Here is a 23985-nt window from a genome sequence, read left to right on the forward strand (position 1 = left end):
GATTGCCATGTAAGAAAGCATTTTTAACGTCAAACTGTAGAAGAGGCCAGTCTTTATTAACAGCCAAGGATAAGAGAACTCGCACTGTATTGAGCTTAGCCACAGGTGCAAATGTATCTTGATAATCCACACCATAGGATAGAGTATATCCTTTTGCCACCAAGCGAGCTTTAAATCTTTCAATAGTACCATCTGCTTTGTGTTTGATGGTAAATATCCATCGGCAACCAACAGTCTTTTTTCCATATGGTAAAGCAACAAGATCCCAAGTGCCATTTCTTTTAAGAGCATCCATTTCCTCATCCATAGCCTTTGTCCATTGAGTATCTGTCAAAGCTTCCTGCAATGTACTAGGTGTAGCGACAGATGATAATTGACACACATAAGATGCATATGAGTTCGAGAGTTTGCATGAGGAAACATGATTACCTATTGGGTATTTGATCTTGGCTTTGGGGTCAGGTTCATATTGAATAGGTGGTATACCTCGATTAGTACGTGGTGGAAGGGTGTAGTGAGAATTTAAAATATGTTCAGTTGAAGGAGAAAGAGATACCTCAGGTAATGCCGAAGAGGGCGGTGGTGATGAAGTTGCATGATGGATTAGACTATCTGGTGGTAGACCAGTAGCATGGTCAACACCGGCAATACTGTCTTCTGGAGTATTCTCCCCACTAGGGCCACTCTCAATACCGCAATATCTGACTTACGGAACACCTTCTAGAGTATTCTCAACACCGGTTTGGGATCAAAGTTCAAATTCCGTGCGGTGCGAGGTTTCTTTGGTGGAGTAATACAATTGATTCATGGAATACAACATCCATAGAGATATAAAATTTGTGAGTAATGGGATCGTAACATCTATATCCTTTTCGAGTTGTTCCATATCCAACAAAGGTACATCATTATAGCTCGTGAATCAAGTTTAGTCGCGATGTTTGGAGGATAAGTGCACATAAAACCACGATCCAAAAATCCGTGGAGGCAAAGCGAACATGAGGTGGAAGAGTACGTTGTTTACGCCAAAGACATCTAAAGGTCGTCTAAAAGACAGAACACTAGATGGTGTTCTATTCATCAAATACACAGCAATACTAAGGGCATCCCACCATAAGTATTTTGGAGTATTACCTCCAATCAATAAGGAGCGAGAAATTTCCAGAAGGTGGCGATTCTTCCGTTCTGCAGTACCGTTTTGTTGAGGAGATTTTGGACATGAAGTATGATGAATGATTCCATTAGAATGCATAAAATCAGTCAATTCTTGCTTAAAGAATTCACCTCCATTATCGGTGCGAACAACTTTGACAGATATACCAAATTGTGTGAGTATCATTTGATAAAAACGTTGAAATATCATACAGACATCACTTTTATGTTTCATCAAATATACCCAAGTCATTCTAGTGTAATCATCCACAAATGAAACAAACCATTTTAATCCAGTGGGGGTAGATACTGGAGATGGCCCCCACACATCTGAATGTATCAATAAAAAAGGAGTTATACTTCTAGTTGTTGATGAAGGAAAATGAGTATGATGGCTTTTAGACAGAGCACAAGTTTCACAAACCATATCCGAAATATTACAGCCAATAAATAATGAAGGAAAAAGTCGTCGAAGATAACCAAGTGACGGATGACCTAATCTCTTATGCCACAGCCATATTTGCTCTATATTGTCTTCCAATTTCTGTGAACTTACTGCATGTGCCAAGCTTTTATTAACTGGTGGAGCATCACCTTCCAGATAGTACAATCCATCACGCAGCTTACCACTGCCAATCCTCTTGGTATGGAAGTTCTGAAAAAGACAGTGAGTAGGAAAGAACGAGCCAACACAATTATAAGCTTGGATAAATTTATTTACCGAGAGCAAATTGCATGCAAGAGAAGGAACATATAGAACATCAGAGATAGGTAATGAAGTAGGTAAAATAACTGTACCAATACCAACAATTGGTACTGAAGCGCCATTGGCAGTAGTAATGGCATGTTTAGAATGAGAAGCAAATAATTGGCTAAAGTTAGATGAGTTGCATGTCATATGATCAGTAGCATCTGTGTCAATTATCCAATCGCTAGACGTAGTACAAGTAGAAAAACTAAGAACAGATTTGGACATACCAGCTGATGCCACCAAACCTGCAGAAGGTTCACTCGGTTGAAGGGTTGGAGGAACAGCATGTTTGAAAGTAGAACTTGTACCAGATACCTTCTTACCCTTAGGATGCCAGTCCGGGTAGCCATGGAGTTTGAAACATGTTTCAATAACGTGATTATCTCCATTACAATGGCTACATTTGCACCCTCCTTTCTTCAAGTCAGGTCGAGATAAATTTCTGCGAGCAGCCATAGCGACGCTATCCACAGGTGCACTGCCCATCATAGCATCATGCCGGTTGGCTTCAGCACATATCATGGCATAAGTCGTTTGAAGATTTGGGAGAGGGACTGTGGAAAGAACGCGACTGCGAACCCCATCCAAGTAAGAGTCTAAACCAGCAAGAAAGGCATACACTCGTTGGGAATTGACTTTGGATGTATATCGCCCAATATCAGTGGGACACTCCATAATACAGTCATCAATGGCATCATATTCCTGCCATAATTTGCATAACTTCCCAAAATATTGAATAACAGTGCCACTATTTTGGCGAATAGATAATACCTCACAATGCAATTGGTATGCTTTGGAAGCATCTTGACTGACAGAGTAGGTGAGCTTAGCAGTATCCCAGATTTCCTTTGCAGTGGATAATCTGAGAAACAAGGATCTGATATCCTTAGTCATGGCATCAAGCAACCATGATTTAATCATACAGTTGTCGTCCTCCCAAACCTCATATTCAGGGGAGGAAGTGTCGACTGGAGCAGCCTTAGTTCCGGAGATGAATCCCCAGCGCTTCCGGCCTCGAAGTTTATTCCGAGCATTTAAGGACCACTCAATGTAGTTCGTGCCATCTAGGCATTCAGGGGTTAACAAGGATAATATTTCCTGATAACCATTACTCGTTCTCACTGGTACGTTTTCAGGTGTAGACATGGTGTGTAGGCAGCGGAAAAAGAACGAAGAAGATGGTGGCTAGGGTTTGTAGAGTGGATCGATACCTATACTGATACCATGTAAGAGTATTATTTCTTGTATATTTACTGTAACCATTACATGAGTTTATATAGACTAATTGTTACAAGTAAATCCCATAATTCTAGGAGAAGAATAAGGGATTGATATCATTCTATGGGAAGTTTCCTATCACATAATTATATGATAGGAAACTTGATATATATCCTAACAGCTACTTCGCATATATTAGCCTTTACCGACCTGTGACATATCATCTTGTTTTATCTACTTGATATAGGGTGACCTAATGATCTATTGCAGGGGCTAACAAATGTCGCGTAGTTCGATTCAGCTGCGCTGGTCAAATACCAAACTGGGGCTAACTACAACTAGCTTCAGTGCGCCACGCCCTACACATAGTCCAATTCATTTGTGATTTAAGCTTAATGCTCCATGCAAATTGATACTACTATCAACTGCAATCTCCAAATCATGATGCTCACTAGAGCCACCTGCTCACTAGAGCAGGCTGACTCACTCGGGTCACGACGCCCACCTGGGTATAACGCTCACTCGAGCTCAGGGTTACATAGTCCACAGGCTACTTAGCCTTAACACTTCTCGCTAGTTGGAAACCTATACTTCTAGGATCAACTAAGTGCATAACGCTCTCTAAGAGCAAAACATTCATACGAACTCAAACGCTCTCCAAAGCTCAAACGTTCTAAATGACTAAATGCTCACTCGAGCTCAGGGCTACATAGCCCACAGGCTACTTAGCCTTAACACTTCTCGCTAGTTGGAGACCTATACTTTTAGGATCAACTATGTGTAAAACGCTCTCTAAGAGCAAAATATTCATACGAACTCAAATGCTCTCTAAAGCTCAAACGTTCTGATTGACTAAACGTTCACTTGAGCTCAGAGGCTACATAGCCCATCAATTCTCGCTAATTGAGGACGTACACTTCTAGGATCAATTCAGTGCATAATGCTTCCAGAAGCACTAAAAGGTCCCTTGACCTACTGGAGCAAAACATTTACATAAGCGCTAACAGGTCCCTCGACCTACGCTCACTCGAGCAGAACGCTTCCATTAGCACTAAAAGGTCCCTTGACATACTAGAGCAGACACTTACATAAGCGCTAACAGGTCCCTCGACCTATGCTCACTCAAGCAGAATGCTTCCATAAGCACTAAAAGGTCCCTTGACCTACTAGAGCAGAACACTTATATAAGCGCTAACAGGTTCCTCGACCTACGCTCACTCGAGCAGAATGCTTCCATAAGCACTAAAAGATCCCTTGACCTACTGGAGCAGAATGCTTACATAAGCGTTAAAAGGTCCCTTGACCTACGCTCACTCGAGCAGAACACTTACTTAAGCACTAAAGGCCCTAGATCTACGCTCACTAGAGCATAACACTCACACACCCTCCAACACGCTCACTGTTCCACTAGGACATGTGTCAAATTATTTCTCTCGTAAAATCATTCTTAAGAAAGCACGACCTAACGAGAGGGGGCAGTGTGGGGGACATATATTGTCATCAATATATTCGCGACATGTGTCATTGTCATTGATCATATCTTATTAGATAATTACAATTAGTCATCTTAAGAGTCATAAGTTACTAAATGGTTACAAAATAAACATGAATACATGCATTAAAGATCATCAATGAATGGAGCACCAAAGGGGGGAGGGAATTCTATATATTTCCTCTCCACTCTCTAAACAAGGGGGGAGGATCCCAGGCTTCTTCTCCGCTCTCCATCTTCTCCGTTCACCATCGATCACTCTATCACTCGAATCTAAGCAATGAACTGCGTTCGACTTGATTCCAGTTCGTCAGCAAACTGGATATGTAGGCAGTTCAATCCGTCGAACTCAGTCACAATATCATTCTACCTAAATCATCAACACACGTAAGGTTCGCCCAAAAATAACCTTTACAATGCGCTTCTGGACGTAAGCAATTGCCAAACCACGTAAGTTCCTTATGTTCGTTTATTCTTTGTTTTTTCATTATTGCTTTAGTGGTTATTGTATTGGTGTTCTTGTTTTGTCATTGATTCCATGATCTTGAGGATAATTGTCGTTAGTCGTAATTGGTGTTATCTCTAATTCCTAACACTTCTGTGGTCAAATTTCTATTATCCAAGAAAAACTTTGATCTCTTTTAACTTTAATTCTGCTAGTATATTCATTTATGGATAAACTTCAAGTACCCTTACTAGAGTTCAAAGTTTTCATATCCTATATGGCAACAGAAAACATTATCAGATAAACATCACCTCATGATTGACAATCTTTGCATTTTCTGTCAGCATAAAAGGCGAACAATCTATCCTCCACTGCTTCTTTGAGTGTGAGCGGGCAAGTGTGTGTGTATTTAGTTTAGCCCCTTCTTGAGTGAAGAAGGGATTTACTTAAACCACCTAGAGTGGATCGAATGCATCCAAGATATGGACAATTCAACGCAAGGAATAGCAAGACTACCCCCACCATTTATGTTATTGCAGTGATGTATCAACTATATATGGTGGAATAGGGTTGAATGTCACTACAACAACCAGTAGCCTAGCTAGTATTATTGTATGGGATTTCGACTGGAGTATTGCCATCCTAGTCAAAGCACCACTCCTTCTCTGAGTATGTTAACCACCTGTCCCCATGGATTTAGAATGATGCAAATATGCAATCAATCAATCACCTATCATTCTGAGGCATTTGTTAGGCTATATGTGAAAGCAACTGCATGGGAGCTGCCACTCAGACAGTACAATCCGAAGCATTTGAAAAGTTACAAACAGGCCCGGCCCTGAGTAGGTGCCATGTGGGCGACCGCACAGGGCCCCGAATATGCAAGGCCCCAAAAAATATGTTTAAGTGAAAATGCCTATTTGGCAAATCAAAATCCCAAACCAACCAAAAGCCTAAAAAATCGGAAATTTCACAATAAACAACCGAAATATCCTCTCATATTCTCTTTCCTCATTAATTATTTTCGTAAAAAAAAAATAAGAGATATAATAAATGAGGAGATCTTCTTAACGACTAGATATCTCTCTCTCTCTCCCTAATTAATAACGATTTCTTTTGGAAAATCACTCCAACTAATTGTTGTTTGAGTCGCCCCTCAATTACTCAAATACAAAAGAAAGAGTAAAAAAAAAAAATCCTTCATTTACCTTCTGATCATCTAGTATCCTCTCATTCTCAAAATTTCTTTCTTTACAATTGTAGATTTGTATTAGTTTTCACTTTGATCAATCTCAATTACTTATTCACCTAACTTTTTATTCTTCTTCAAATAAGCATAGCTTATAGAATTTTGTTGACTGCTCCCGTTACTGTTGCAGAAAGAAGTTTTTCAGAATTAAAATGATTGAAATCATATCTTAGATCGACTGTCACAAAAAAAAAAACTAAATGAGCTAGCGTTAATATCTATTGAAAATGAATTTTTAGAGAAAATTAACTTTGAAAGCTTCATTGATGATTTTGCAGCTAAAAATGCGAATAAAGCAATATTTCGATGATCCATTTTGTATTGATGGAAGACTGGAAGAGGGCCACATTTTGTTGTTTGCACAGGGCCATTGAAAACTCAGGAACGACCCTGGTTACAAACAGTGGAATTAGAGTGGAGCTGGCAAGAAGACTAAATATATAGTGTTGTTTAAAGAAAATATGATACACTACAGATCATTCAAATTTTGCAATCTCTTGTAGCCTATTTTGATTGGAATTGGCAATCTATTGTAGGCAATATTAAACTGTTGTTATTTTCTTTTGAATCTTGTCTATCCTTGGAGATGTAATGCCTGGGTGGAAGGGCCAGCCCTAGGCCTATATTGTCTAAGGCTTTGCATAGAGCCCCAATATAAACAATAAAAAGGCCCCATGAAGCTCTTAGTGTTAGAAACGCAGACCCAAAAGCCCAATTTTTCAGACATTGCATTGGGCCCTTCGAAACACAGGACCGGCTCTGCTGGGCGGACAAACTTGCTAAGTAGACTAAGCAAAGTACGTGTACCAGTCAGTTTCAACATGTATGAACCTGATGTACGCATTTCCCAGATTCAGTAACTAACCCTTTAAAGTTTCTCTTATAAAATAAACATAACAGGATCTGATGAAGTGAATAAGCCAGCCTTCTTAACAAAGGGTTCTAATAAATTAGAACTCACAGACAACATTGTTGAGATTAAGAGCATCTTTAGCAGAGCAACCAAAAAAACACCAAAATTTTGAACAAAAAAAACACCAAACCAAAAAAACACCAAACAACTTTAGGAGCAACATCAAAAAAACACCAAGCAACTACGCGGTTTTGCCAAAACAGCGCCACTAAAGCCCTAACCGACAAAGCCCAAGCCCACGCGGTTTTGGCAAAACTGGCGTCGAGAACACCGCGTGCTACTTCTATATATACAGCTCCAAAGCCGCGCGGTTCAGTCACTTTCACCTCTTCTCACAATTATAAAACCCTCTCCTTAGTTAAAAAAAAAACAAAAACCTACCTAAACTCTTAAAATTTGATATGGATCCTTTTTAACCTTTCGACGGTGATGATTGGCAGTACACATAAAACATTGGCGATGAGGAAGAAGAACCTGAGGAAGTAGAATACAGTGGGGGAGAAGACAGTGGGGAAGAAGAACCCGAGGATGTCGCGCCGGCTGATAGACATCCCTATGTACTGGAGTATCAAATGAACGACTTCAATTGGCAATTTGCACCTGGAGAAGCACTTGATATGGAAGTTGTGTCTTCTACACGTGATACAAAACACGTGTCGAGTGCAGTGGCTAATACTCAGGTAATTAATTAGTTTTGATTAAATATTTTGAATATTAATTAGTTGAGTTGGACCAGTTAATTATTTATCTTATACGCATTATTTTTTTTTTTATAATATCAGCATGTTGTTGACTACCGAGTTAGATCGGCTTTACTTAGTGTTAGAGAGTGGTGGAAGGTTATTAGGAGTTTGGATGAGTTTATACATATTAGAGATAGTATTTTGTATACACCTTTGGGTATTTTGATTGATACAGATTATGAGAAGGTTGATTGGGCAGTGGTCATAGCTTTAGTAGAAAGATGGTGGAGTAGAACTCATACATTTCATTTTTCTTGTGCGGAGTTAGGGTTCACACCACTAGACTTCACTATGATTTCTGGGTTGAGTATCGGTATAGGCCAACCGATACCTTTTCATACAAATTATGAGAATATGGATATTATGCTTATGAGTTTTCCTCGTTTGGGTGCGGATGCTTATGATTCTTCTGGGATTAAGCTATCTCATATTAAGACTGCATATATGGAACCCCTCTTGCATCCTGATACACGAGCGGAGTTAGCTTTGACTATTCTACCGGGTAGTGAGGGTGCTGATCAGTATGTTAGGGCTTTTTTTTATGTTTTTTATTGGGCATGTTTTGTTTCCCAATGGTCATTCTACGGTATGACTGGGATATTATGCTTATGTATCTGATTTGCATACTATGATAGATTATGACCTGGGTAGCTCAGTATATGCCACATTGATATCGGCGTTAGATAAAGCTTCACAGACATTCGGAAGTAGAAGTCCTCAGATTGCAGGATTCATGGGACTTTTAGAGATTTGGTTTTATGAGTACTTTCGATGTCTTTGTCCTAACATAGACATGATTGCTGATACTCGCCCTAGATTTGCTAGTTGGTCAGGGCCTCACTTGACTCGTAACAGATGGCAGATTAGGAATAATATCTGTATGGCTCGTGCTCAGATTGATATTAGATCATTGTCATCTATTGAGTGGAGACCTTGGCGTTTGTCTACTGTCTTTGACGATCTAGTTGTACAGTATGTTTGTGTGTTGTCATGTCACAAAATTGTTTTTGCCGCACGTGACTGTCAGGTTTAGTACTGTGGCAACAGATGTTGGAGGCAGATGACTGGACGTTATGGAGTTCCATGTGCTCCCATGCCAGATATTAGTGATGTAAAGTCGTGGGGTAGAATTCAAGTTCATGAAGTTCATGCCAGTGGTGGTCCTTTGCCAGATGCGTCTTCTTTTGTTGTTAAGCAGATTGCTGATCAGTATTATAGATGGTGGAACCGTGTCTCCATGGGTCCGTTGTTGCCTCCTGTTGGTCGAGCTAGCAACTTCGAGTTTGTGGGCCTGGAAGGATGAGACCTGAGCTACGTATTCCTCATCCACCACAGCCTGTTTACAACCCACAACCTCTAAATGCATATCAGCCAGCTCCTGTGTCTGCCAGTAATCCTCAGATGTTTGCCGTGTGTGGACCTGATGTCGAGCCTACTTATATTTCCATTTCTGAGGTGCCTCATGCTCGTTTCTCTGAGTTAGAGCCGCATATTGATCAGTATACCATGGTGAGTTTAATTGTTTTATTTATCTTCTTCATTATATATATAATATGTACTCACATCGTATTTTCTTGGATTTTCAGCCGAGGTTGGGAAAGATATGAGAACCGAGGTTCTTATGTTTGATGGGATGATGACGCCTGTATCATTATAGCCAAGAAAGAGATGAGGCATATTCTCGGACATATCGGCAATCCAAGCGCGCATTATGACGAGACTTCGAAAGCGTATGAAGATATCGGCAAGTGTACACGCAACAACATCGGGGATATGAGGAACTTCAGTGAAGTAGTTAACCTCCGTCGCGAGAGAAGATCATCGATCTCCGATTAGGAACTTAGAGAAGCGACGGGCGTCCAAATAGAGAGGAGGGATTGAGTGGTAAGGGGTAAGAAGAGAGCTAAATAAATTTGATGTAATATGATAGGTTTTGGATTATTTTGGATATTATATGATTATATCATAATCATAGATTTTGGACTGCATAATCATAATCATAAATTTTGGACTGCATAATCATAATCATATGTTTTTAATTTCTTTAATTTTTTCGATTTTGAATTACAATTCTTAATTTCTTCAATTGCACAATTGTTAATTTCTTAACTTCTATGCACAACTCATAATTTTTCAAATTCTATGCACCACAGTTCTAATTTTCAGAAAAAACGCACGCGGTTTTGGCAAAACCGCGCCTATTGAAGCCCAAGCCCACGCGGTTTTGCCAAAATCGCGTCATAGAAGCCCAAGCCCACGCGGTGTTGGAAAAACTGGGCGTGAGTGATTTGATACAGCACCAAACCTGGAACCAAATATTGGTCGATTTGGTGTTTGGTTTGGTATTTTTTTGGTGTTTTCATCAACATGTAGCTCTCCTGAAGTTAAAAAAACACCAAATTCTTAAATCTTGGACCAATTTTAAGAATTTAGTGTTTGATGCTAGGTTGATATCACTGCTAAAGATGCTTTAATCCCACATTGGGAGAAAGCCTATCCAATCAATATATAAATCTTGGACCAATCGGTTTTGAGTTGAATTGGATGCCCAAACTTTGATATAAAAATCTTGTATTCCATTATGCAGAATGATATACATGTACCGCCGCAATCTCACAGCTAGAGTATAAAAATTTAAGCACCACCCCCTTTTCCCGAAACAATATGAAATAAAAGAACAATCTTATCGTAAAAAACAATCCAAAGTTTCCTACCAGGCCAACTCAACAAATTAGTAATATAATGCCAACTCAACAAATTAGTAATATAATGTGTTCAACGTATGTTTTGAATTACTCCACTTGTATTCCTGAGTCATATATGTCTCCAGCTTTCCAATCCTGCGGTATGTTGTTAACAGGCACCACCCATGTCTCCTCTCCATCATCGACATCGCTTAGTAACATTCTTATGGACAAGGGTCCACTTGGAGGTGTAACTACTGTCCAGACTGCCCCATGACCCCGATCCAACAGCTTGCACCTTAAGTTTGCAGTCTGTGATTTTCAGGTTACAGTTATTGTTAGAGCAATATGATAGCGTGATATGAAAATATATGATAGGTTCATGTTTATTTTAACTGAAAATGGTGAATGGTGATAAACAAATTTAAATGGCGAAACAGAATGCATATATAACATAGTCCTACATGTATTAATATTGCTGACTAGGTAAGTAATATACTCTGTTTATTTAAGATGTTAAGAGATTCATTGATACTCATAATAATTTGACAAGATTAATGCATACCTCACACAGTTGAACAGCAGTAATATCCTTCTTGCCTTGTTGATACCATATTACAAAGGCCAAGTAGTGAGGATAGTTGCTGTTTTCATCAATCTTGAAGGTGATGTTCTTGGATGGATAACTGCATGGAACACTGCAAATGAGAACCAACATGTTAGTCAACATGCTAGCAGTCCTACCATGCATGAATTGCGCTCATGTATGCTTGTTTAGTGGTTTTAAGAAATAATTAAGACAAGAATCTGTGGCTTGGCCCATCCGTACCGTCTATATTCAATGTCAACCACACCAAGTGCTAGTATTGATGCTGCTAAATCTGTGGCTTGGGCCATCTTTGCAAAAGCTCTTCTACTTAGTATGAAATCAGTATTAGGACCCGAGCCTGAATCCGTGATGACCACAGTGGCTCCTTTGTCCGAACAGTACTTACTGTCTGTGCACCTCACCTATTCGTTAGTATCAAAAGGCCGTCAGTATTTACTAAAAAATGATAAGTACGTAGTCGAATTCAGTTGCTGTCACCTGTGTAAGCTAGTATTTACCTGGTAGCATGCCCCACATCCTACACCATCCCTGTAAAGGACGGATGCAGTCGATACATCACCACCATTAATTGTAGCACCAAATGAGCCGAACCCGCATGCTCCAGCTGCAGTACAAAATGGAAGATCATGTAACAAAAAAAAAAGACAGATTATTTACAAATTAAGATCAGATCATCAAAGCATATCATGTCTTAGTACTGAAGCACCATTTCTATCAGTTGTTTTCGGTCTCCTGTTTACCTTCTGTACCACGTTCGTCTGAGTTTGGATAATAAGCAGCTCGAGAATGAGTAAAACAGTCTTGGCATGTCGCCCCATCGATCAGAGTTTGTTTAAGAAGCAAACATGAAACGAGGAGCACAAGGGGTTGAAGATAAAGAGACATTTATATCACAGGGTAATAGAAGTACTGAAGCAGTAGAACAAAGGAAAAGTTAAGGTTGGTGTGATGATGTGATCAAGGCATTGAGCTTGTGTACTATATATAGTGAAATCCTGAGCACACCTTACTTGTTTGGTAAAATTTAGACTTTGAAATTCTGTTGAAGGTAGATTTGGAGCACACCTTACTTGTTTGGTAAAATTTAGACTCTGCAATTCTGTTAAAGGTAGATTTGAATGGATGCAAAGTTTTGTTGACATTCATATGAAGGGAATTCTTGGCAACCTTCTTAGACGTCTTGCAGTTGTTTAATTGTTTTGGAATTGGTTTACTTTTGTTTTCTCCCCTAACTATTACATATTTTATGTGCACTTTTTCTTCATATGTTGGAATAATTGTAGCAACTAAGGTTGGTAAACTTACTTCATATTTCTTCATATGTTGGAATAATATATCCATATCCATATTTGTTTTTTGTACCACGCATACGTCAAGATCAATCTTCTTATAGAACTAACTCATGGGAATAGAATATGGCATTAAATTAGTGGGGAAATTTATCAAACTTGTAGTGTCAATTGTTCAGTAGTGAAATTTATTAAATATCCAATGCAACATTATCTGGCCAATTATTCTTGGTTTTTGGAAACGCTACGTAGCATTCCAACCTAGGTGCCATCTCTTTTGACCCTCAAACAATCTTGATATTGGAAGAAATATACACAGTGAATGAGAAAGGTGAAATTGGCAAGAAAATAAAGTGGCAACAAAGGATGAACATGGACATTTTGAAGTACACATATATTAAACTTTTGCTTGGGTTGAAAGCAAGTTGTAAGGGAAAGGGCCCAGTTTGGTGACTTCGCACTATTTTAGAGCCAATGTCCGGCACTTCTAAATTCTAATCAGCATTACCGGTTTCCCACTTGTAATGATAATCACACAAGGGGTTTGAGTTATTTTACAGGGAAGGTGATAGGAAACATTCATTAGCTTTATTAATAATTTACACATTCTCCATCTTTCTGTCTCCATGTCTCCTACAATAGATTAGAGCAAACAGTACTTAAACTAACAAGATATGCCTCTATTGTTTGTTTAAGCTCTCTGCTTTTTGTTTTATAATCACAAAATCATTATTTTGTAGGATGAACCACTACTAATATACGCATTACGCCGCACGCTACAGTGCACGCGCTACAGAGCGAGGGGGGGAGGGGGTCAATGTACGGCTTTCGAGTTATTTTTTGTGATGAAAGTCTGAAACACCAATGTTGTTAACAAGTATACTGTCCAAGTGGTTCCTGTGCATGTAGCGCATTTTGACTTTCATTATTCTTGAATATATTTTGCACCATTCTTCATTAAGAAAGTTAGGCAGATTGTAATTATATTATTTATTCCAAGCTAGGCTATAAAAAAAACGACTTGGAGAGAACAGGACCACCGGGTTGAGTAGCATCATAGTATGATAGTACAGATGAGCACATCAGCACTGACATGGATTCCATTTTAAGGGATTGGTTAGAATATTTAAGGTCTGGACCACATTTTCTACATGACAAGAACATAAGTTCATGAGGAACCTTTACATCACTTCAAAATTTCAAATTGCCACTTCAACCATAAATTCTCCACATAAGAATGTGGTCTTGCTATCTTTTGTGTTTAAACTAATCATCACTCAAGAGAAAGTGAGAAAATTGTGTTTTCATTTCTTACAGGATCATTACATGTTTATAGTTATAACTGAATAACAACCGCTCTAACTGAATTGCTTAGATAACATTTTATAACTGATTCAGTAGATTGGTTTATTGGCTTCCTGGTTTTAATGCTTTAGGGCATAATCTTAATTCGGGATTCTGGTCTGTTTTTTCCAGAATACACCACATTTCCTTGTTGTCGTCCTTACTAGTCGTAGGTGGTAGTGTGGTATTATGAGGTAATTATGGTTAGCATGGTGTGTTTTATGAAAGGAAAACTCTTTGGAGTTCAGATTTCTGATATATTTATGCATTCCCTTCTCTTAAACCCATCAAACATCATAGAGACTAACTCAACCAGTTGAGTTTCGAGTCGCGCATATATTTTACATAGAGGTTAATTCAGAGCTTAATGTCGAAACAGAACTTTTTGCAAGGGAAATATAATTTCTACAGCTCAGAAGATGGAGTGTCTGTTTCCTACCTAATACGTACCAATTCTTATATCTTTCTATGTTCATTTCCTGTGGGAGAAGATAGAGCGTGAGGGTGTGCGCCCCCTGATTTCGGCATGAAGAAGGTGTGCGCCCCCTAATCGAGTTTGTTCGGTTTGCTCTTTACACAGTAGTTTCTATGAGTAAACCTCCACCCTTTTAGAAACAACAATGCACAATTGTGCTTATATATAGATCTCTGTAATAAACCCTAGAATGAATCAAGCAATAAAACACCATTTCTTCTCTAGTGGACATATGAAGCTACAATGGCTTCGAACCACTATAAATCTTGTGTTTGTCTCTTTAATTAGTTGTTGTTTGCTACATGATATTAGAGCGGAGTATTTAATCTCTTCTCTCCATCAATCTCATCTCCAAAAACTTGCTATGACAAATCCAAATACAAACCCAAAGTCTGTTGTAATTACAGAGACTGAATCTAATCATAGTTGGAAGTTGTCTTCAATTCATTTGAATGGAACAAATTATATACCTTGGTCTAGGGCTGTTACTTTATCTCAAGGTGGAAAAAGGAAACTAGGATTTATTAATGGTGCAAATGAGTGTCCTGTCATTAGTGATGCTGAATATGAGAATTGGGTTTCTAATGATCAACTTGTTCGTTCTTGGTTGCTCAATTCGATAGAGTCAACTATTGCTGGCATCGATCTTTACCTTCTCTGATTCTGCAAAGGAGATGTGGGAGTCGATTGAAGATTTATACGGAAACCGAAACAACTCTACCTGTGTGTTTGAACTTCAACTTGTAATCGGTTCTTTGCAATAAGGTGAGAAAAACTTTACAGAACACCTTGGGAATTTGAAGAAATTATGGGATGAATGGCAAGCCATGTGGCTAAGGTTCAGCCTTAGACACATGAGTTAATGGGTGTACATTGATCCATGGTATTGCAAATTAGGTTTTAGCCCTGTTGATTAAACGAATAAAGTGGATACCTCTACTAATGGACATTTGCAACGTAGATGGGGGTTGAAACAGAGATAATCTGAAGTGATATTGGCATACGTTATATACTCCTGTAAAGGATATGAAATGTCATGCAATGAATAAAAATTTCGATGAATCACTGGAGAATGCCTTTCCCTATCAGATTTATAGTAATCCTTGAAAGTTACTGGAGGTCGTCTCTCTCTTTTTCAGATTGTCGAGGAACTAGAAGAGCTTGAGGCCTAGGTGGAGGGCGCACGCCCCTTAGTTGCTCAATAGGTGAGGGCGCACGCCCCTCCGTCTGGATAGAATCAAGAATCGACAATGAAGGGGTGCGCTCCCCTTAGTTGCTCATTAGGTGAGGGTGAACACTCCTCTGTCTGTGTGGAATCAAATACGATTTCTTCAGCAGGAACAATGAGTGGTACACTCTCAATTACTTCTGCAATAGGTTCAATAACTTCTGTGGCAGGAACCGTAACTTCACCAACTGCTGGGATAGGTGTCAAATCTGATAAACACTCCCCCTGGGACCGATTTCTAGGCACAGTTGGAACTTGAAAGAAAACTTCATATTCTACAAATCGTAAATCACGAGAGCGGCCAGTTTTCTTGTCGCCGGATTGTAACATATATAGCCTTTTTGTGTGGAAGAGTAACCAAAAAAGATACATTGAGTAGCCCGAGCATCGAATTTATCTCGATGAATTGCTTGCTGATGCATATAACAAACACACCCGAAAACTTGCAGATGAGAGAGATCCGGCCAACAGCCTAGATTTAAGCACTTCCAATGGTGACTTAAAACCAAGAATCCGACTGGGAAGACGATTAATCAAATATGCAACAATTAAGACGTCATGAAACCAGTATTGCTTAGGAACATTCATGCCCAGTATAAGAGCACAAGTGGTCTCCAAAAGATGTCTATTTTTTTCTTTCAACCACCCCATTCTGCTGAGTGTGCCAACACAGCTAGTTTGATGAATTATCCCCTGGCTACGAAGATACTCAGACAACATGTTTTTGGAAAACTCAGTACCATTGTCAGATATAAACATCTTGATTTTAGCACTAAACTGATTAGTAACAATAATATTATGAAAATCTTTGAAAACAGTCGTAACCTCAGTCTTCGATTTCAACAAATATAACTATGTAACACGAGATTTATCATCAATAAACAACACAATATACTTATAGCAATCATAAGAATTAACAGGAGCAGATCCCCACAAATCAGGGTGGATTAACTCAAACAAATTATTAGACAATGTGTGAGTTTGGAAAAGGTAAACGAGTTTGTTTAGAAAATTGACAAACGTCACAAACTTCATTAGAGTTCATAAAAACAAATGGAAACAAATTTGACAGAACACGACTTGATGGATGCCCAAGTCTTTTATGTAAAATACGACTCTCAACTAGACACTAGCTTAACACGCCTTCTTATGAGAATTCAGGAAATATAGCCCATTCGAATAAATACCTTTACCAATCGTCCTCTTCGACTTTCGATCCTGAAAGACGACAAAGTTAAGGGGGAAAATGACATCACAATTTAAGGAGTTTGTAATTTTTCCAACAGATAGAAGTTGAACGGGGAATGACGGAACAACAAGAGCATTATTATTGGGTTTTTGAGATAAAAAATTTACTTGACCACTACCTAGAATAGGAATGGTGGATCCATTGGCCATGGAGATATTATGTTTCCTTGTCTTGGGTACAAAATTATGAACAGATGAAGGGCAATTAGCCATATGATCATTAGCCCCTAAATCAATTATCCATGAATTACTATTTTCTGGCATAGTAAAATAGGCATGTAAATTACTTGACACATGAGTTGAAGCAGACAGACCTTTGTTAGATGGACTGGACTTGGTAAGCTGTTGGAGAATTTGACTCAACTGATGACTGATATTTATTTGAGTTGGAGATTGATGTCTTGGCTACTGCAATGTGTTCTTTCTTGGACGGTTCGTTTTTAAGGTGCGGATGCAATTCCCAACAACATAACGGTCCTTGGTGTGCCAATTTTTTCCATAATGATCACAGTGAAGATGTTCCCTTTTTCCCTATGACTTCTTTCGAAAATCATTCTCTACAAGCAGAATAGAAGACTCAGAGATTGGAGACTTCAAACCAGAGTTCATGGTTTTCTTCCTTGTTTCCTCTCGCTGAATGGTCGCACAAACAACAAGTGATGGACGAGTGATTTCCATTAGAATATTGCTCTCCAGATTTTCATATTCTAGTTTGAGACTATGAAACAATGTATGTGAAGATTTTATCCTCTTCAACCCGTTCCAAAAGTGTCTTGGCATCTATGGTGTATGGGCGGGTTGTCTAGATTCGTTTCTTATCAAAAAGATAATTATCAGTTGAGAGTTATATTCAATTACAATTACTTGAGCTACAAGAAGTCTCTACTCTATCTATATAAATACCAAACTATTTTTCATACAAAACTACGTTCTTGAGACTAAATCTCATCGATAATTTGGGTATGTAGGCAACCGAAAGGTACAGTCTCATCATTCACTCGATCACCATCACTTTTCTCACTACTTTTCTATATTATTCATGTATCTCATCACCACTTAGTGTTTTGATCATATATATTTGGTCGAAACATAATTGGCACCGTCTGTGGTTCTTATTCCACACCCTTGATCATGTTTTGCAAAAGTTATGAGGAATACTAGAAGAGCTCAAGGTCCCAAAGCAATTACTAACGATCATTGTGAACATGATGTTCACGGTCAACTTGGCGATAACGGACTAATCCCTCCTACTCCTTTTCAACAATAGGTTGCATGCGACCCTATTGCCGTTCCACTGATGCGCCAAATTATTCAACACAAAGTTATTGCATCTGATGATTCTCCATCATCTGATACGGATAATGTCAATCAAATGTCTCGCTAAGCATTTCTTAAAAAGTTCAAGTGTGTACGGAAACAAAACAATTACTACAAGCGTCGTCTGAAACGAACCATTCCTCTCGAAGATGATATGAAATCAATCGCACCACAACATCGTCGCGTGTGGGATCGTTTACGTGGTGAAGATGAGATTCCCGTTGTTCACATCGTACGTCATCCACGAGTTCTCAAAAATGGTGTTGTATCTGTCACACCACAACATAACACACGCCAACAACGTAGTTGTGTGTGGGATCGTTTACGTAGTGATAAGTAGATTCTCGTTGTTCGCAATGGTTACCCACGAGTTCAAGACAATAAATACAGACTTCGCAATGGTTTCATGAATATAAGCAAACCATATCCAGTTCATATTTGTCCATTGCGGGGTTTGATAATGTCGATGGTCGTCTCATATCCTTTATTAGCAAGACTCTTATATCAGCTGAATCGAGATATTCTTGCATTGAGAAAATTGCATTGGCCTTATTTCATGCTGCTAGACATCTTAAGCTTATTTCCAAGAATAAATAGTCGAAGTTTATACTGAATATCCGTTACGCAAGTTTTTTCTTATTGATGATATTCCTATGTCGAACGCACTACTCAATTTGGAAAATGTCGATACCTAATTTCCATTACCTCCCGGGGGCGATGACTTGAAATACTTATCGGATATATCAGCTGATTGCTAGATTATACCGATGGTTCGCATAATAAGTCTAGCTCCAGTCTTGGTTTTGTCATCTTGAAGCTAAATGAAGACATAATTGAGAGGTCTCTACGTTTGGGTTTTGACGCTTCAAATAATATGGTCGGGTACGACACTGTCATTTGCGATATGCGTACAACTCTTTAGCTGGGGGCAACTAAGTTACGATTAATTATTCTAAGTTAGTCGCTAGCCACTTTAAATGATAATATGCAGCTTGCAATGATAGAATGGTCATTTATCTTGACTTAATTTAATGAATTGTATGAAATTTTGTATCTATCAGTATTGTGCAGTATCCGCGTTATGATGTAAGGCATCCTGATTCTATCGCATACTTATTCGTGAAAAATCAAGTCATCGCTGTCAAGACAACACTGGATCAACAACTTATGCTATCAGATGATCCCAACGAGTTTGGCCCTGATAATGTCTCGGTATCTACAATAGCTACCAACGATGATCATGCAACTGACAATGCTTCAGAATTCCTGATGACCAAAAACTCTATCACAAAGGCACAAGTCTCAATCATCTCCTTCATTGTTTGAGTAGAACAAACGATTTACTAGGCCTCGAAGATATTCATTCAGGACTATGGGAGCACCACTTCTGGGGGCAAAGTCTCGCTCACATAGCAATGACCCAATGGTATTGGTGGCCATACATGCAATAAGATGTTAAGCGTCTGTCCAAGAAGTATGTGCCTTATCAAAAACATGATGATATGGGTCAAACTTTCCGCGATGAAGCGTCATCCAATCCATAACCATTAGTCATTTGTGAAATGGGGCCTTGACATTGTTGGTTTATTTCCAACAGCCCCTGACAGTGCTCATTTCTTGCTCGTCGCAACAAATTATTTTACGAACTGAGCAGAAGCCCATATATATCCATGTTTTAGATGTTAAAAAATTCTTCTGGCGTGATATTATTTGCCATTTTTGTATTCCAGCATCGTTGACTTCTCACAATGACAAATAATACGTCATCGAAGAAAGTTGACAATTTTGTTTTGACTTTAAGACTAGTCACAATTTCTCGTCACCATACTATCCTTTATTCAATAGACAAGCTGAAAGAAAAAACTGACAAAATTTCGTTCGTTTGTTTCTAGTTCAGTAATTTATTTTCTGTTATTATCTTTGCACTTAACAAGATTTGGTGATCAATAAAGCAATATTTCTTTCACTTCAGTTCCAATGGTATAATTATGTTTCCATCGCAACCTTATTATCGCTACAACAAAATTTGACGAAGTTACCACGTTTAGCTTCGTCAATCTAAGTTTGAACGCTTTTACGCTCGCTTAGTACATTACTATCGCTACAATAAAATCTGATGAAGTTACCACGTTTAGCTTCATCAGTCTAAGTTTGAACGTTTTTATGCTGGCTTAGTACGTTACTATCGCTACGAAAAAAATCTGACGAAGTTACCACGTTTAGCTTCGTTAGTCTAAGTTTGAACATTTTTACGCTCGCTTAGTTCGTTACTATTGCCACAACAAAATCTAATAAAGTTACCACGTTTAGCTTCGTCAGTCTAAGCTTGAACGATTTTACGCTCTCTTAGTACATTACTATCGCTACGACAAAATCTGATGAAGTTACCACGTTTAGCTTCGTTAGACTAAGTTTGAACGTTTTTACGCTCGTTTAGTTCGTTACTATCGCTATGACAAAATCTGACGAAGTTATCACATTTAGCTTCGTCAGTCTAAGTTTGAACACAACCCGCCCCGTTAAGGCTTTCTCGATAGGTGAAGAAAAACGCCGGAACATGGGGTACCCAATTATGGTCTGGAGGCACAAAACCAGGAGCAAATCAAATTATGCATCATTTTTACGCTCACTTAGTATATTATTATCGCTACGACAAAATCTGATGAAATTACCACGTTTAGCTTCGTCAGTCTAAGTTTGAATGCTTTTACGCTTGCTTAGTACATTACTATAGCTACGACAAAATCTGATGAAGTTATCACATTTAGCTCGTCAGTCTAAGTTTGAACGCTTTTACGCTCGCTTAATACGTTACTATCGCTACGATAAAATCTGGCGAAGTTACCACATTTAGCTTCATCAGTCTAAGTTTGATCGCTTTTATGCTCGCTTAGTACGTTACTATCACTACGACAAAATGTGGCGAAGTTACCAAGTTTAGCTTCGTCGGTCTAAGTTTGAACGCTTTTACGCTCGCTTAGTACATTACTATCGCTACGACAAAATCTGATGAAGTTACCACGTTTAGCTTCGTCAGTCTAAGTTTGAAAGTTTTTACGCTCGCTTAGTACGTTACTATCGCTATAACAAAATCTGGCAAAGTTACCACGTTTAGCTTCGTCAGTCTAAGTTTGAACGCTTTTACGCTCGCTTAGTACGTTACTATCGCTATGACAAAATCTGGCAAAGTTACCACGTTTAGTTTCATCAGTCTAAGTTTGAACGCTTTTACACTCGCTTAGTACGTTACTATCGCTACGACAAAATTTGGCGAAGTTACCACATTTAGCTTCGTCAGTCTAAGTTTGAACGTTTTTACACTCGCTTAGTACGTTACTATCGCTACGACAAAATCTGGCGAAGTTACCACATTTAGCTTCATCAGTCTAAGTTTGAACGCTTTTACGCTCGCTTAGTACGTTACTATCGCTACGACAAAATATGGCGAAGTTATCACGTTTAGCTTCATCAGTCTAAGTTTGAACACTTTTACACTCGCTTAGTACGTTACTATCGTTACGACAACTCTGACGAAGCTACCACGTTTAGCTTCGTGAGTCTAAATTTGAATATTTTTACGCTCGCTTAGTACGTTACTATCGCTACGACAAATTCCGCCCAAGTTACCACGTTTAGCTTGATCAGTCTAAGTTTGAACATTTTTACGCTCGCTTAGTCTAATTTTGCCAAGTTAAGTTAGCATTGGGGGCATTTTTCTTTACATGGGGGCGTCTCGTTCTATTTTATTTCAACTATATAAATCAACAACATTGTCAGTTTTCTGCAGGTATGTTATCTGACACAACAACAATATTCAATAGCAAACCTATTCTTTATTTTGATTTTTCATTAAAAGAATTTTTAGCTTTATGGTATTATATTCACACAATTACCTAATTAATTGTTTCTATCAATTGTCTTATGGTCGCTCGATTAAATCTTTGTATTCTTCTTCGAAATCTGCATTCGCTTTGCTTAGCGCTTTCGGTTAAATATTTTCAGACAGTTTCATTATTTTTTCTAAGGCATTGTGCCGATTTTTCTATGAGAAATTTTCCGAGCGAAATTTTTTGACAACTTCATTATTTTTTTCTACGGCATTATGCTGATCTTTCTACGAGATATTTCCCGAGCGAAAATTTTTGACAGTTTCATTATTTTTTCTAAGGTATTATGCTGATCTTTCTATAAAATATTTTCCGAGTGAAATTTTTTGACAGCTTCATTATTTTTTCCAAGGCATTATGTCGATCTTTCTAAGATAAATTTTCCAAGCAAATTTTTTTGACATCTTCATTATTTTTTTTAAGGCATTGAGCCGATCTTTCTCAACGAAATTTTTGTCAGCTTCTTTAATTTTTCTATGGCATTAATTGACACCTTTATGCACGAAACATTTCTCCGTCGACTCTTTGTGAATATATTTTGCTCGTAAAACTGCCGTTTCTGCGTGCGGCGAAAATTTGCATTACGTCAAATTTCTTAGCGAAAATTATCTCCACCTTCTTTATTTCTTCCAAAGTATTGAAATCATGTGGAGCAAAACTTTTCTTCGCGGCTTTTTCGTGAATTTCTTTCATCCGTCATACTGCCATTTCTACCTGCGACGACAAGAATAAATTTTTCGTCAGTCTTTCAAACTTAACCAAAATTTTAAGATAACTGAATAACTGATAAAAAAATACTAACATACTTACTTCAAGCTGTCGAAACTCTTTGACACCGCTTTTTTCATATTCTCCGAACTTTTCTCCATCTTCGTCTTCTTCGGCAGCCCAAATTCAATTTTGATTGGAACCCAACAATTTGAACTTAATATCCCAACAGATCTAATTTGAAATTGATCAATCCTGACCTAGATTATGCCGGTCAATCTTTAGTTGCCTATCCAATTCGAAATTACCGACATCTCGTAATAGAGAGAAATTCCAGTAGACTTAATTGTAAAACCACCTCCACTCCTCAATTTCAGGCCACCGCCACCAATTATTTTTCACCCCAACATACCCAATTCGTGTCCACCACCCATCAAATTCCATATCATGGTCCTGTCATTCAACCTCATCACCAAGTTCGTCACCTCGATCACACCCACTGACCACCAACTACAACCAACCAATCCCACAGGTTTCCAAATTCGACAACCAACCACCCTGTAGATCATCAATACCACCACCAATTTCATCTCCAACATCAAGTTATTCCACAAACTCAACAACTCACTGAATTCCAACAACAAATCATCCCCACCGATCTTTCACAACAATTTAATCCCTTGCCTATTCAAAATAAAAACCAACCCCACCCTCAAGGATTCCACAACCCCACTTTCTTTCGACGGGATACTCTTCGAGAAGAAGAAGATAAGGAGAAGACGACCCTATTCTTTTTGTTCTTTTTTCCTTGGCGAGTTATGTTTTTGTTTTGGGCTTTTTATGTTTACCAATTCATTATCCAATCATGCGTCCGTCCACTGTTCCACTCCTTAGGCCATTCAAATTCCAAGACCAAGTTCCATGAGTAGGACACTACTAGCTTATACATCCAAAATAAGGGTGGGGGCACTTAAGTTCCATGAGTCAAGTAGTCATATTAAGGCGATGCTTGTATACTTGCAATACACCTTATATCACTTCTTTTTTCACCGACCTTTATAGTAGTTTGTCCTATTTGGACTTTTTATGTTTTTCTGTTGGGTTGGTACTATGAACGTTTAAAACTTAAGTTCTTTTTTTATTGTGATTAGCTTTTATAACAAAGCCCAATACACAGCCCCAACTAATACACAGCCCCAACTAATCTGTCCAGCCCCATCTAATTGGTCCACCTT

At 38.5% G+C, this 23985-nt stretch overlaps 1 protein-coding gene across 1 annotated transcript; it reads right to left on the reverse strand.

The window, feature by feature from the left end:
* Window positions 1–10514: 10514 nt before the first annotated feature.
* Window positions 10515–12223, reverse strand: LOC147524969 (expansin-like B1). The gene is made up of 5 exons (XM_086564224.1): window positions 11995–12223; window positions 11752–11858; window positions 11474–11655; window positions 11210–11342; window positions 10515–10956 (listed from the first exon to the last, which is right to left on the reverse strand). Exons 1-5 carry the CDS (start codon window positions 12137–12139, stop codon window positions 10753–10755), a joined length of 771 nt encoding a protein of 256 aa, XP_086420350.1. The 5' UTR covers window positions 12140–12223; the 3' UTR covers window positions 10515–10752.
* Window positions 12224–23985: the final 11762 nt, after the last annotated feature.

Source organism: Coptis chinensis, chromosome 1 (assembly GCF_015680905.1).
Source record: "Coptis chinensis isolate HL-2020 chromosome 1, ASM1568090v1, whole genome shotgun sequence".
Classification (NCBI taxonomy): Eukaryota; Viridiplantae; Streptophyta; class Magnoliopsida; order Ranunculales; family Ranunculaceae; genus Coptis; species Coptis chinensis.

What these genes read in the sequence shown, in the direction of transcription:
- LOC147524969 (XM_086564224.1), bottom strand. Translation starts at nt 12,139, where the DNA reads ATGTCTCTTTATCTTCAACCCCTTGTGCTCCTCGTTTCATGTTTGCTT. An exon ending in AGACGAACGTGGTACAGAAG is followed by an intron (nt 11,859 to 11,994) that starts GTAAACAGGAGA and finishes TTTGTACTGCAG; the next exon opens with CTGGAGCATGCGGGTTCGGC. An exon ending in CTGCTGTTCAACTGTGTGAG is followed by an intron (nt 10,957 to 11,209) that starts GTATGCATTAAT and finishes TGAAAATCACAG; the next exon opens with ACTGCAAACTTAAGGTGCAA.